The following is a 14,121-nucleotide window of genomic DNA, read 5'->3' on the forward strand; positions in this document are numbered from 1 at the left end:
CTGGTTAGGAGTGTCCTGGTTAGGAGTGTCCTGGTTAGGAGTGTCCTGATTAGGAGTGTCCTGGTTAGGAGTGTCCTGGTTAGGAGTGTCCTGGCTAGGCGAGTCCTGGCTAGGCGTGTCCTGGTAAGGAGTGTTTTGCTTGTGGCCGTCGTCGTGCTTCTTGTCCTTCTTGTCCTTCTTGTGGTCGTCGTCCTTCTTTTCCTTCTTGTGGTCGTCGTCCTTCTTCTCCTTCTTGTGGTCGTCGTCCTTCTTCTCCTTCTTGTGGTCGTCGTCCTTTTTCTCCTTCTTGTGGTCGTCGTCCTTTTTCTCCTTCTTGTGGTCGTCGTCCTTATTATCCTTCTTGTGGTCGTCGTCCTTTTTCTCCTTCTTGTGGTCGTCGTCCTTCTTCTCTTTCTTGTGGTCGTCGTCCTTATTATCCTTCTTGCGGTCGTCTTCCTTCTTCTCCTTCTTGTGGTCGTCGTCCTTCTTCTCCTTCTTCTCCTTGTCGTCCTTCTTTTCCTTGTCCTCCTTCTGCTCGTGCTGGCCCTCCTCGCCCTCCTTGTGGTCATCATCCTGGTTGGTGTTGCCCTGCTGGCTGGGGGTGTTTTGGTCCTGGCCAGTATAGCCGTCGTCCTGGCTCGGCATGTTTTGCTCCTGCGAACCGCGCAGGCCGCCGCCGGCACCCAGGTTGCGCTCAAGCTGCAGACCCTGAACGATGTTGTTGGCCTTGACATCTTTCGTGTCGTGGCTCGGGGTCATCCAGCCCCAGGCGGCGTCCGTGGGCGACGTCGTGGAAGCGACGATCGCCGCAGCGAGCGCGATGTGCGCGATGATGCGAGAAAGCTGCATGGTGCTCCGGGGGTGGTAGGTTGTATTGGAAGCGGGCCTCCAATTAAGCAAGCGGGGTCGTTTGCTTGGCTCGGCAAAATGCTGAATGAGCTTGTCTCGCCTTGTGCCGCAGCCTTGGGGCAGCACCTACAACCAGTAGGTAGCATCCATCGCTGAGGCTCTCGACCATGGAGCATGTCAATCAAATCCTTTCGAACAGCACACCGGCTATGTTCGAGAGAAGGGGAGCTTGTCGCGTCGATGCGAAGTCAGGTCGCAGGGATTTCGCTTCCCGAGCGTGTCCGAAGTCAGAGGCGCTGCCTCTACATGAGCTCCCTCCTGGCAAGACGAGGCTGCTTCAGCAGCAGCCGCTGTGTGCAACCTGCGCTCTCTTACGGCGGCCACCTGGGGGTGCCAGTTGAATCGCAGACGGAGATGATAAGCGGAAACGCACTCAGTTCTAGTCCGCCATTTCGGGGAGGCAGCTTCTCTTAGTCCAAGACTAAAATAAAAGCGCGTTCGTTGAGGAGTGTGCTTGCTGTGCACGAAGTTTGATGGGAATACCGTTACTCACGGGATCAGGCGCGGTGACAAGCTAACGCTCAGAGCTTCGGTGAAGGATCCAAGAAGCAGATCCCGCGCACACAGCAACAGCAATTGTGTGCGCGGAATCTGTGACAGCAACAGAATCGCCACGCTTCAGGCGGGCGGCAGTTCAGTGACGTGCGGCGGTGCACTTGTCCGGCGTGGGATGTGGGTTTAGATGGGGTCACGGTCTCCGTTTTTCTGTCCGTGTCTGTCGTTGCATTGCAGTCTCTAGGATCGTCCACATGGTCGCGAGTGTGTCAGCCACTGTCTGAAGCGCACGCCCCTCCTCACCACAGGACGCCGGAACGTAACGTGACGGGCTGCTGCCGCGGAGGAAGCAACGCAATTGCGATCACCCACCACACGGCGTAGTAAATTCAAGATATTCCTGTCGTTGCTGTGGCGACACTGTGCTGCCCAGACCTGCACTGCATTGGACGGCCGATTGCAGTCCGTAAAGGCCCCGCGCAGAGAGCACGCCCCCTCTGCGGTTCCTGTAAAAATTCTTATCGAGCTTGAGATTTGTCGGCCGCACATTGTTGCTGCATTCTAGTATACATACACGTATAAGACCGTCTTTCTACTCCCCAACCACATCGTATCACCCCGCGGTCGCGAACGCAGCCACGCACGGAAGCCGGGGCAAGAACATCCAGCAGGCGTCGCATGACGCAAAGGTATCTTCCCCGCTCGAAGCGTCGACGAAGCTTGGTCGACTGTGGTGACTGGATCGCTTCCGGCAAGACACTTCAACGTGTACCTACTGGGCCTTGTCTCCGTTTTGCCCCCGGCGCAAGGAAAGGCGAGCAGTCGGGCGGCAGGTTTCCAGCATCCAGTCCTCTGCATGATGAACGCAGGTCACTGAACAGGTGCAGTCGATGAACTCTTTGCGTTTTGTCCCGGGAAGCCCCGGCATAACAGGATCGGTATTGCAGGTTGCCCGCATGAAGTTCTCAGTCTTCACACGCCCTGATGGCACTGAGCTCTGATGTCATCGATCATAGAATCCTAGCTCTGCCGCTAGGATAGCCTAAGTTTCATTTACAGTATAATACATGTATCTGTTTGAACGGTCATTAATACATCCCGATAGTCTCATAGACACCTAGAGTATCAAGCAACAAGACTGCTCACATACTACTTACCAGTTTGTTTGCCTTTGATAACGGAAAATATGTGACGGAAGCACTAAATGGACACATTGATTGAATTGCTGACAAGACATGCACCTAGAAGAAACTGCGGTATCGCCAGCATTCTTGTTCTACTCGTTGGAGTCAATTGCCGCTGCTTACTGCAGGCCCACCTTCTGCTGGGGCGGCTCAGTCGACCCCTGCTTCTCGGACTTGTCGCCCTGTTTCTCGGACTTGTCGCCCTGCGTCGACCCCTGCTTCTCAGACTTGTCGCCCTGCTTCTCGGGCTTGTCACCCTGCTTCTCGGACTTGTCACCCTGCTTCTCGGACTTGTCACCCTGCTGCTCGGACTGCTTGCCCGAGTCCTTGTTGTCGCTCTTCTTCTTTTCCTGTTTTTCCTTCTTTTCCTGGTCCTTCTTCTCTTGTTTTTCCTTCTTCTCCTGCTGCTTCTTCTCCTTCTCCTGTTGTTTTTTCTCCTTCTCCTGCTGCTTCTTCTCCTTCTCGGCCTCCTGGTCCTTCTTTTTGTCGCCGTCGTCCTTCTTGTCCTTCTTCTTGTCACCATCGTCCTTCTTCTTGTCTCCATCATCCTTCTTCTCCTTGTCGTCCTTCTTGTCGTGCTGTTTGCCATCGTCCTGGCTGGTGTTGCCTGGGGTGGGCGTGTTCTGGGTATGATCTCCCTGCTGGCTCGCACCGCGGAGGCCTCCACCGGCACCGAGCTGACGGCCGACCTGCAGTTCTTCAGCCAGGTTGCGGGTCGTCAGGCCCGTGGTGGCACTGGCGGGGACGGTGATCGAGGCGACAACCACGGCGGCAAAAGCGATGACGTAGGAAAGCTTCATGATGCTTGAGTTGGAGGTTGGTAGTATTGGACTGCTGCCGGGTGGGTCGAGGGCGGTATGCTTGGCTCGGCAAATTGCTGAATGAGCACCTTAAGTAGCTTAAGCGAGACCCTCGCTACACGGGGTAGTGCAGAACCAAGATCGGCAGGCCGTCGTGTGCCTGTGACGGCACGAACAGCACACGATCCTATCTTGAAGATCCCCCTACCTTGCCACACCGCAATACAACTTCGCAACCGCTTTGATGCGTATTTGCGTCAACGAGAGATCAAAATGAGACTTTCGCTGCCAGAGAGTGCAAGGTTTTGTTACTTACAGGTTCGTACTGGTAGGGACGCCATTCGAAACTCACCGCAACACATAATGTACTGTGCTGTAGTAAGTCTGTAAACAACTGTCCACTAATTGCCATACTTAGGAATAAGTAGTATTGGCACATTGTCAATCTGTCTGCACAACGTAAAGCTGTTAGTGAATTTAATGCCATGAGGAAGAAGTCGGCGCGTGACACGAAGTGGCGGGTTTTCTGGATCATGTCACTGATTTCATTACTGTACAGATTTTCGCACTGTACACACATGGTATACAGGTATTTGGGAAACCCCCTAAAAAAATGCAGTATGATATTCGAACGAACGACCATCGTGCATGTAGCAAGAAGCGGCACGCCAACACATCCCGGATCGTGCAGAGGAGAATCTCACAGCTGCTTACTGCAGCGACTGGAGTTGGCCTTCCATTGCATAGTTGGTTAGAGCTGTTCTCTGCGGGTTCTTGACTTGCTTCAAGACGCTGAACTCACTCAAAAAAAAAGTAGTCTACCGACTCGACCTTCACGTCATCCAGCGCATACAGCAGCTACAGCTACCAGGCAGCTCATTCGACGACCTGCTCGCTCGCATGGTGGAGCTGAGCCGCGTGGCCGAGTCCACGTACAACACGACGCAGCAGAACGATATCTACCTCTCGCAGCATGTGCGGGCGAGGAGGAGGACGTAGGCAGTAGAATACCATCTAACTACAGTTATTAGCTGTAGCATGTCTGACTAAAACGAAATACATGGACACTCCAATTGTTACATGTATCGCAGGCAGGACGTGCTTCTGCTCACGCAGGAACCAGCAGCGCTTTGCCGGCGGTACGGCGGGCCCAAACGATGCAGTGCAACGTCATCAGCTGGTGCAATTTTGCGGCCAAACGCTTGATAGAATTTGCATCATGCCTCGGTAATTTCTCCATTAACAACACTTGAACTCAAAGGCTGAAGTCCAAGCTCAGCCTCGTACTTGGGGATCCAATTTTGTCGCTGTTCCAGAGGGGTGGTTTTAGTTTGCACAAGGGTAGTGTTAAGAAGAAGAAGAATGCAGTTGATTAACTGCGAGGTAGACCTGTCGTAGTGCTGGCTAAGTGAAAACTAAATCAAACCTAAGGCTGAGGTATCCACTCACGCGTAATTGCGAGTTGAATAATGTCGTCATCAATTGGTTCAGGGAACCCCAGGCGGCGCAAAACTGTCCTGATCTCGTCACTATCAAGATTGAACTCGGTTGATCGGCGATAGAGGTGCAGGTAGTGTTGCTGAAACGAGCAGCTCAAACGGGGAATGTTTGAGCTGATCGCACGCACGCCGTGGAAATAGATGTCGTTCCGAAGACACCATAGCGCGTGGAGCACAAAGGCTGAGTGGATGCGCCATAAAATGAGAAACACCTCACGAAGATGGCACCATTCGTCATGGACATCGTGGTCGGACGGGAAAATCAACAGCCTCCACCCCAGGAGCATCGAAAGCTGGAGTCCATGGCTCCTATAACTTCCGCCATAACCTCTGGACGGGGTCACGCTCGAAGAAGCAATACAGTGCGTAGCAGTCTCGATAGCCCGGAAGGGCAGAGTTTTAACAGCGATTTGCACAAAATGGTATTGGGCATTCTGTATTTTCTCTTCTTCGCACACAGCCTAATTTTAAGAGGCCTACCTCGTCTCCGTTTTGCCCCCGGCGCAAGGAAAGGCGAGCAGTCGGGGCGCAGGTTTCCAGCATCCAGTCCTCTGCATGATGAACGCAGGTCACTGAACAGGTGCAGTCGATGAACTCTTTGCGTTTTGTCCCGGGAAGCCCCGGCATAACAGGATCGGTATTGCAGGTTGCCCGCATGAAGTTCTCAGTCTTCACACGCCCTGATGGCACTGAGCTCTGATGTCATCGATCATAGAATCCTAGCTCTGCCGCTAGGATAACCTAAGTTTCATTTACAGTATAATACATGTATCTGTTTGAACGGTTATTAATACATCCCGATAGTCTCATAGACACCTAGAGTATCAAGCAACAAGACTGCTCACATACTACTTACCAGTTTGTTTGCCTTTGATAACGGAAAATATGTGACGGAAGCACTAAATGGACACATTGATTGAATTGCTGACAAGACATGCACCTAGAAGAAACTGCGGTATCGCCAGCATTCTTGTTCTACTCGTTGGAGTCAATTGCCGCTGCTTACTGCAGGCCCACCTTCTGCTGGGGCGGCTCAGTCGACCCCTGCTTCTCGGACTGCTCGCCCTGTTTCTCGGACTTGTCGCCCTGCGTCGACCCCTGTTTCTCGGACTTGTCGCCCTGCGTCGACCCCTGCTTCTCAGACTTGTCGCCCTGCTTCTCGGGCTTGTCACCCTGCTTCTCGGACTTGTCACCCTGCTTCTCGGGCTTGTCACCCTGCTTCTCGGACTTGTCACCCTGCTGCTCGGACTGCTTGCCCGAGTCCTTGTTGTCGCTCTTCTTCTTTTCCTGTTTTTCCTTCTTTTCCTGGTCCTTCTTCTCTTGTTTTTCCTTCTTCTCCTGCTGCTTCTTCTCCTTCTCCTGTTGTTTTTTCTCCTTCTCCTGCTGCTTCTTCTCCTTCTCCTGTTGCTTCTTCTCCTTCTCCTGCTGCTTCTTCTCCTTCTCCTGCTGCTTCTTCTCCTTCTCGGCCTCCTGGTCCTTCTTTTTGTCGCCGTCGTCCTTCTTGTCCTTCTTCTTGTCACCATCATCCTTCTTCTCCTTGTCATCCTTCTTGTCCTGCTGCTTGCCGTCATCCTGGCTCTGCTGTTTGCCGTCATCCTGGCTCTGCTGCTTGCCATCGTCCTGGCTGGTGTTGCCTGGGGTGGGCGTGTTCTGGGTCTCGTCTCCCTGCTGGCTCGCACCGCGGAGGCCACCGGCACCGAGCTGACGGCCGACCTGCAGTTCCTCAGCCAGGTTGCGGGTCGTCAGGCCCGTGGTGGCACTGGCGGGGACGGTGATCGAGGCGACAACCACGGCGGCAAAAGCGATGACGTAGGAAAGCTTCATGGTGCTTGAGTTGGAGGTTGGTAGTATTGGACTGCTGCCGGGTGGGTCGAGGGCGGTGTGCTTGGCACGGCAAATTGCTGAATGAGCACCTCAAGCAGCTTGAGCGAGACCCTCGCTACGCGGGGGTAGTGCAGAACCAAGATCGGCAGGCCGTCGTGTGCCTGTGTTCATGTACGAACAGCACACGATCCTATCTTGAAGATCCCCTATCTTGCCACACCGCAATACAACTTCGCAACCAGTTTGACACTTGTTCGAGATTAATGGGAAACTTTCTGAGATAGTGCAAGGTTTTGTTACTTACAGTTCGTACATATTATGATGGGACGCGATTCGAGTGCGTAAGCAGCTCACCGCAATACTGTACTGTAATAGTAAATATTGTAAACGACTGTAATTGTACTCCACTATTGTCCTACTTAGTAATAAGGAGCCAACTTGGCACATTGTCCTTCTGTCAGCACAAACGCAAAGCTGTTAGTGAATCGAATGCAATGAGGAAGGTGGCAGGTTTTCCTGAACATGTCACTGCTTTCATTGCTGCACTGTACAGAGTTTCGCACTGTACACACATGAATTTGGGGGAAAAACAAAAAATACAGCACATGTACGGTGTTCGAACGAACGACCATCAAAGCAAGAAACGGCACGCCAACACATCCCGGATCGTGCGAGGAGAATCTCACACCCGGCAGCTGCGAATTGCGGACGGCAATTCGCTGCTGGTGTTTGTCCTGGTTTGGAGGTCCATGTCACAAACCGGTTTTCTCACTGGCTCACTACACCGGCTTTCGAAATCATTACTTTTTTATGAAATTCACAGGATCATGGCACATTTCGAGTGGCGGCTGGCCTAAGTAAAAGTTCTGAAATTCGTTCCTAATGAACTTGCTTTTCATTGGCTAAACTCGCTTGCGGCACTCAGAACGAGTTTCGATTTTGGACCCGTTCTGTATGGGGTTCTGACTCGGAACGAGTTTTGGGTCATATGCTAACTTTACCCACATCACTACCAATGCATTTCGCTGCGAGAGAAGCCCCATTGAGGCCAACGCACGCTGCCTCTTGATGTAGGACTGCGCACGGAGGTAGGCGAGGTCAACATTGGTCCCTGTGTGACGGCGCTCACTTGTATGTAGCTTGCAGGGCCACTACGAGCCTCTCACCGGCCCGCAGTGTGTGAACTGCTATTACATTCCCAGAACTCGTTCTGACCACGTTGGTGTTTGGGAACGAACTCCGGAGCGCGTCTACGGTACTTCGACCAGAACGTCGCATTCTACTACCCCTGCTCCTACTTGGAATCTCAGTACGGTTTTACTTCGACTGGGGCCTAACAAGGTTCAACACCATCCAGCCAATCAAGGAGTCGCAGCGAGCAAAACGAGGTGCTTCAATCATCGATTCATAACAACAGTACATGTACAGTACTGAAAACTGCCGATCGACTGTCCAAATATCCACTTTGTCGTGAACCTTTTTACTAGTACAGGGTTTCATAAAAGCGCTCACGCAGCACCTGCTGGAAGCCCAGGTCGTCCGTCGCGAAGTCGTACTCGTTCACGGGCTGCCTACTGGCATGCGGCCGCTGGCCTCCACGTCGCCACGCTGCCCCGGGCGCGACGGCGACACGGCCGAAGCCCTCGATCACGAGCAGGTCCAGGTCGTTGCCGTCCAGCAGCACGCCCAGCGGGCCGTTGGGCACTGCACCTCCACCACGGTGGTGCTATCGCCAAGTAACCAACGAGCGCTCGTCGCCATAGCAACCTCGAAGGGTCTATCGACTAATGCGCCTGGAACTCACGTGCGCAAGAGCGCCGCCTCAACCTGCATGAGCTTTAGGGTTACGCAACAAGAGCGAGCATGAAGACTCGAGCGGCGATGACGTGCGGGTGGGTGAATACGGCCACCAGAAGGTTCTTTATTTCGAACGCGCACGGCAGAACACTCAGGAGTCGATGCTGAGACGCCCCCACACTATGGCTTGGTCTTCGCCAATTAATAATGATATTACTTCAAAGAATTTTCTTATTGGTTTCCACTTATGTATTCATCACATGGACGAGATAAAACTGCTGAAGTGAAGGCCTGATATGCGCAGCAGATACACTTCCGCGTGGTACGTCTGTACTATATGTTATACTACCTACACATTATCTCCAGCAAGTCCAAATTGATGAAGCGAAATGCCCATACCAACCAAACGTAGTATGGAGTTCGGTAGCAGGCTTTAATGTTTATTGCACCAAATGTGCGTGGCCCAAAATAATCTATTCGCTTGAATGTCGTCCGAAGGGAGATTGATGCGGAGATACTTTAGTGTAGCGTGGGCAGATGCTGCGGCTGCGAAGCAGGCGCAAGAGGTGCGTTTGAGCAGGAGGAACGGGCTCTATGCTAGACAACATACATGTACATACTGTGTTTTTTGTTCCAAACCTAGTCCGAATTCAACTGAAGCCTTCCTACAAAACCCAGAGACCCCGATAAACACTGCAGTACTGATGATTGGCGTTGTGCGTCATATACGGTATGACGTATGACTCATACCAGAGCTGCTACTAACCTTCGCTCGATCAAGCATACAAATTTTCGATGAGCTGGTGCGTTTGACTGATTCCTTACTCAGGAGTGGGGTCACGAACCATATTCACAAACTTGGCAAACAGTAAAATTAATCCCGTACCCGCAGCTACAATGCTTCAAGAGGGAATAACTCAAGTCCAACGACCGTTAGTTTTTTAGTCTAAACTACAGTCTGCCTCACGGTTGTAAGATTATTATCTCAACCTATGCGAATCTCTACAGTAGGTTTTTGGATAATTTAAGTAGCTTTTAAACTACCTTTAAAAAATTAAGGCTGCTTGACAGTATATTTGGTAGTACACCCGAGGAAGTACAAGTGCGCACGTATCATTGGTAAATCTTTGGTGGTAGTTTATTTCCTCATATTGGAGCAATGGCTAGCTAGTTCACACATCTCGACGTGGCACAATTTCTTGTGATTCGATTTGATTTGATTTGTTTGCGGTTTAGACGGCTGACTGTGCCCAAAGCCGCGCTGAGGACATAATTTATTGAGAAGTTGTCATGGGTTACCAAGCTATCCCAGCCTTGGAGAAGCTTTAGTTGCAGTTCCACAAAAGCTGATTGTTGTGACGTACCAAACCCGCCAGTAATAATGGTATACACTAAAAAATGAGTAATTGACATGGCCAACGGAATCGGCAGGTAGAGACATCGCAACATACTGATGCACTATCTCTCATGTACCTGGATTAGACGTAAACATCACAACTTCTTGTGCTTCACACTGGCTGAGCCCTCGAACTCGATCCTGTGAAAACTCAACTACTCATTATCCAGCCGCTACATGTACTTTTTCCTCCTTCTTCTTCTCCCCCTCCTCCTCCTTCTAAAACTCAATGGTAGTAGTGGTGATGGAGTACGAGCCGTACTACTGAGGAGATGTTGGCGGCAGTTTATCTACTATCATTGGAGCATCGTGGGATATCAGTAAGTAATACCAATAAGTTACTGCAAGTATTACTGCGGCTTTGGGGCTCGATCCACTAACAAGTCTTTTACATCAGGTGCTGACTGTGAGTCAACCAACACAGTTCGGCCAGCTAACTCGTGCTAACCCGGTGATTATAGAGTTATGTTGGCCCTTCGGAGGAGCTATTGGTGAATTCGTTTTACTCTACAAGTCGACAATAATCACGCAATTGTAGCAGCTTATTGTGGAATGGATACAGGCGCATTATATTTGGGGAATGCCCTGGTTCGTAGTTGATGGAGCACCACAGAACACCGACTGCACTGAGTACGCACAGCGCAAGAAAAGCGACAATTGTAGCGACGATGGAGACCCCAAGCAGCACAGTAAGTACATACACGTGGCGGATGAAGCCAAGCACATCGATAATAGAGGGTGCAGAGGCCAAAGCCACATTGCAGACATGGTGTACGTTGATAGTGATTAGACTGTCGGCGATCCCACCACAAAGAGTCCTGGCACGGTGGCATGGAAACCAGCGGTGAACCTCTAATTGCATACTCTCCCATTATAGACCATATTTACGTGACCCTAGTGTGCGATTCTGCTGACAGCAGATAGCGGCATACGACTCAGTCGGTTTAGCGAATAGAGAAGTCTGCTGAGTGAGTCTGAGTTGGTGGATCGCTTAATGCGCTGGGGAACTGGTGAACACACCCTCAGGATGTGTTGATTATTATATTGTGCGGGTATTCAACCATTGAGAATCATAAGTCGTGATGCATGGAAGATAATGATTCTCAGTGTTGTGAGGTAACGGGCCTTCTGGCCCCATTGACCACATCCGCTTCCCGTCATTTGGTCAACTCAACAGTCTCAGTTTGAAGAAAATAACCCCGGTATTCCCAGCAGGGATCACTATGCACTTTGAGGACTTTTGAAACGAGAGCGTGCAAAGGTCAAATGTCCCAAATCCGCTGAAATTCTTGATGAACACACCCGACGCGAGTGTATTGCTCAGCAGTGGCGCTAGATGCAGTAACGAGGCCTGTTCAGTCCTGAAGGCGTAAGTTACAATAGATGCAGGTTGCTTCAGCTCATCTCCCTCATGCCGATATCCCTCTTCGGGAACGTCAGAACTTCTAGTCAGAAGGTGTAGACCAAATACCGCACCAGTACTTGGGAGGTTCAGAGAGCAGGACGCACAACTCACCTTATGCAGAATGGTGACAAGGAAATCTGTAGAGGTACAGGCATTCAAAGGTATCCATGTAAGGGAGGCCCATGTGACAGGGTAAGCACTGTTTACCCTGTCACATGGACCCTACTAAGCACCCAACGAAGAATACGAATACTGGGCTCTTGATTCATTGCACCGGAGCTCGATTCTACGGCCAACGAGGTTTCTGCTATGTCAGCCCAAATATTTCTATTGTGTCGGTGTTCGTTTAGAGGCAGTGAAGTTGTTCGGGAGCTGCACGATCTCGCACGGCTACATCGGAGATTTAAGCCTCCAATGCGTTTTGGATATCCACTCGTGAAAGCACACGCCTTTTCTACCTTTAATACTTTACAAGCGATGCAAGTACATGTACCGACCGATGTGATGCAGCAGCGGACGGGATGGTCATCATGCTTCGACTCCGGCTCGCAAGAGTAGCGCTTGGAGCTAGACTAGCGCCGACTAGCGGCTAGTCGCCCGATAGGTGTCGACGTACAGAGGTCTTGCCGCACGTGTCTACTTTAAGAGCCTCCTACTAAGGCGCCTATGGATTCTTGTCACTTAGCAATTTGTCCCCTGCAACCCATAACCAAGAGTGTGCTCTTCTCCACCAACCAAGCATCAAGATGCTCGTTCGATACGCCGTCCAGCTCGCCCTAGCCGCCGCCTGTGCCAGTATCTTCCTTCCGTCTTTGGAGGCCTGCCTCACCGAGTTGTTGGCGGGCAATGGTTGCGACTCGACCGACACCAGCACCACCATGCTTGGTGGCACGGTGGAAACGCCGTGCGATGAAGACACGTCCTCGATCCTCTCGGGTGGTCTTTTGAGTGGAGTGACCAGCGGCCTCACAAGCAACGCCTTGACCAGCACCACCGCGGATACTCCGTGCGACGATGATACGCCTTCGGTTGTGACCAGCGGGTTGACGAGTGGGTTGAACGGCGGACTCACCAGTGGCTTGAGCACAGGCACAGGCATAAGTGAGGCCTGGCCGGGCGTGTCGACTACCGTCTCGGGTGGAGCGACGTCGAACGGCGCTGCGACTCCGTGTCCTTCATCGTCAACCGGTGCCTCCACTACGTCGAATACGTCGAATACGCAAGCGTCCACCTTGACGACCGGCACGTCCAACAGCACCCCTACGACAAGCAGCACTCCATCGACTGCAATCGGTACTTCGGCTGCTGTCAGTGGCACCGTGACTTCAACTTCAACTGCGGTCGCCTCAGCCCAGGCGGGCTCGTACACTTCTCAGACGGCGGAAACTGCGAGTGCCGCGGACCCGGCGATCAAGACGGGTGTGTCCACCGCCACCACGGATCCGGCGACCAAGACGGGTGTGTCCGCCGCCACCACGGATCCGGCGACCAAGACGGGTGTGTCCTTTGCCACCACGGACCCGGCGACCAAGACGGGTGTGTCCGCTGCCACCACGGATCCGGCGACCAAGACGGGTGTGTCCGCCGCCACCACGGACCCCGCGACGAAGTCGGGCATGTCGACTTCTACCACCGCCAGCTCTGCCGCGCAGAACCTCCGCCAGTAACTCAAGTTTGCCCACAGGCAGGTAAACTGCCTGCACCCCGAGCTGCATCTTCTTTCAGTAGCGTTACTTTGTCCTTGAGTTTACCAGCTTGCTCACCAACACTGGTGAACACATTAACGTGAAACGTTCATTGCGTCAGAATTGGTGTCTCACAGTCGTTAACTTGCCGAAAACACTGAAGTGAAACTGATCGAGGTTTGTCGTGTGAATTGGATCGGCTACAGCTTGGTATTACCATTCACTCAAGTTTCCCATGCAGTATTCTCGGAAAAGTTGATGAAGCAGTATTGGGCGGCGTCCACTCTTGATGTTGAGTGTTAAGAAAAAATCATAGGAAAAAGAGTACTATCCTCATCCGCAATTTTCTTGTCGTTGCCTCTGCCACCCTTGTCATGGCTGTCGTTCTCTTCGTGTTTTTTTCTCCCGTATCCCCTGTGTTCTCACCCTTAGCTTCAACCTTGGTTTCTTTTTCGCTCTTCCTGTCATCATTCTTGTGTTCCTTGTCATCCTTGCACTCATCATCCTCCTTGTCCACTTCACCCTCGTTATCCTCCTTGTCTTCTTTGCCCTTCTTGTTTTCTTTGTCCACATTATCCTCCTTGCCTTCTTTTGTCTTTCATGTTTTCTTTGTCCGTCTTGTCGTCGTCATTGTCGTCATTGTTCTCGTTGATCTTCTCGTCCTCTTTGTCCTCTTTATCATCGTTATCCTCCTTGTCTTCTTTGTCCTTCTTGTCGCCCTCTTCATTAATATCCCCATCTGCCTCGTTTTCCTTGCCACCATTCGCCTCAAGACTACCATTCTTCTCATCATCCGTGCGCTCCTTTTCCTTCTGGCCCTTCTCGGCTCTTCCTTGCTTTTCTTGTCGTCCTTGACGTCGTCCTGGCTGCCACGTCGTCTTCATCAGACTGATCAGACTTGTCGCTCTGACTCGTGCTGCGCAAATGGCTTTGGCACTTCTTGCTTGGTGGAGCCGCGGAGACTACCAGCTCCCAGTCGGCGATTGACATGGGTAGTTTACGAGGAGCCGAAGGCGAGGCGTAAAGTGATTTTTCCGAGCGGATAGGTTTTCCCAACGCTACTTAGGATAGAAATGAGGGCATTTGCTGTTTTGCAGCGGCACGACCATCACGCTCCACCGACGGACTCTCTCGGCTTCATCACGCCG

General features: G+C 51.9%; 3 protein-coding genes across 3 annotated transcripts; 1 reads left to right on the plus strand and 2 right to left on the minus strand.

Moving 5' to 3' along the window:
- Nucleotides 1–2,686: 2,686 nt before the first annotated feature.
- Nucleotides 2,687–6,597, minus strand: IUM83_06503 (putative suppressor of necrosis 1; the record flags this gene model as incomplete). Its single annotated transcript, XM_067930718.1, has 2 exons — nucleotides 2,687–3,145; nucleotides 5,884–6,597. 2 exons carry the CDS (start codon nucleotides 6,595–6,597, stop codon nucleotides 2,687–2,689), a joined length of 1,173 nt encoding a protein of 390 aa, XP_067789898.1.
- Nucleotides 6,598–12,034: 5,437 nt separating this feature from the next.
- On the plus strand, nucleotides 12,035–12,955 carry IUM83_06504 (uncharacterized protein; the record flags this gene model as incomplete). Its single annotated transcript, XM_067930719.1, has 1 exon — nucleotides 12,035–12,955. One exon carries the CDS (start codon nucleotides 12,035–12,037, stop codon nucleotides 12,953–12,955), a length of 921 nt encoding a protein of 306 aa, XP_067789685.1.
- Nucleotides 12,956–13,545: 590 nt separating this feature from the next.
- IUM83_06505 (uncharacterized protein) lies at nucleotides 13,546–13,857 on the minus strand (the record flags this gene model as incomplete). The annotated part of the gene is made up of 1 exon (XM_067930720.1): nucleotides 13,546–13,857. One exon carries the CDS (start codon nucleotides 13,855–13,857, stop codon nucleotides 13,546–13,548), a length of 312 nt encoding a protein of 103 aa, XP_067789827.1.
- Between the last annotated feature and the right edge of the window lie 264 nt (nucleotides 13,858–14,121).

This window comes from Phytophthora cinnamomi (genome assembly GCF_018691715.1).
Source record: "Phytophthora cinnamomi strain GKB4 chromosome Unknown Contig50, whole genome shotgun sequence".
Taxonomy (NCBI): Eukaryota; Oomycota; class Peronosporomycetes; order Peronosporales; family Peronosporaceae; genus Phytophthora; species Phytophthora cinnamomi.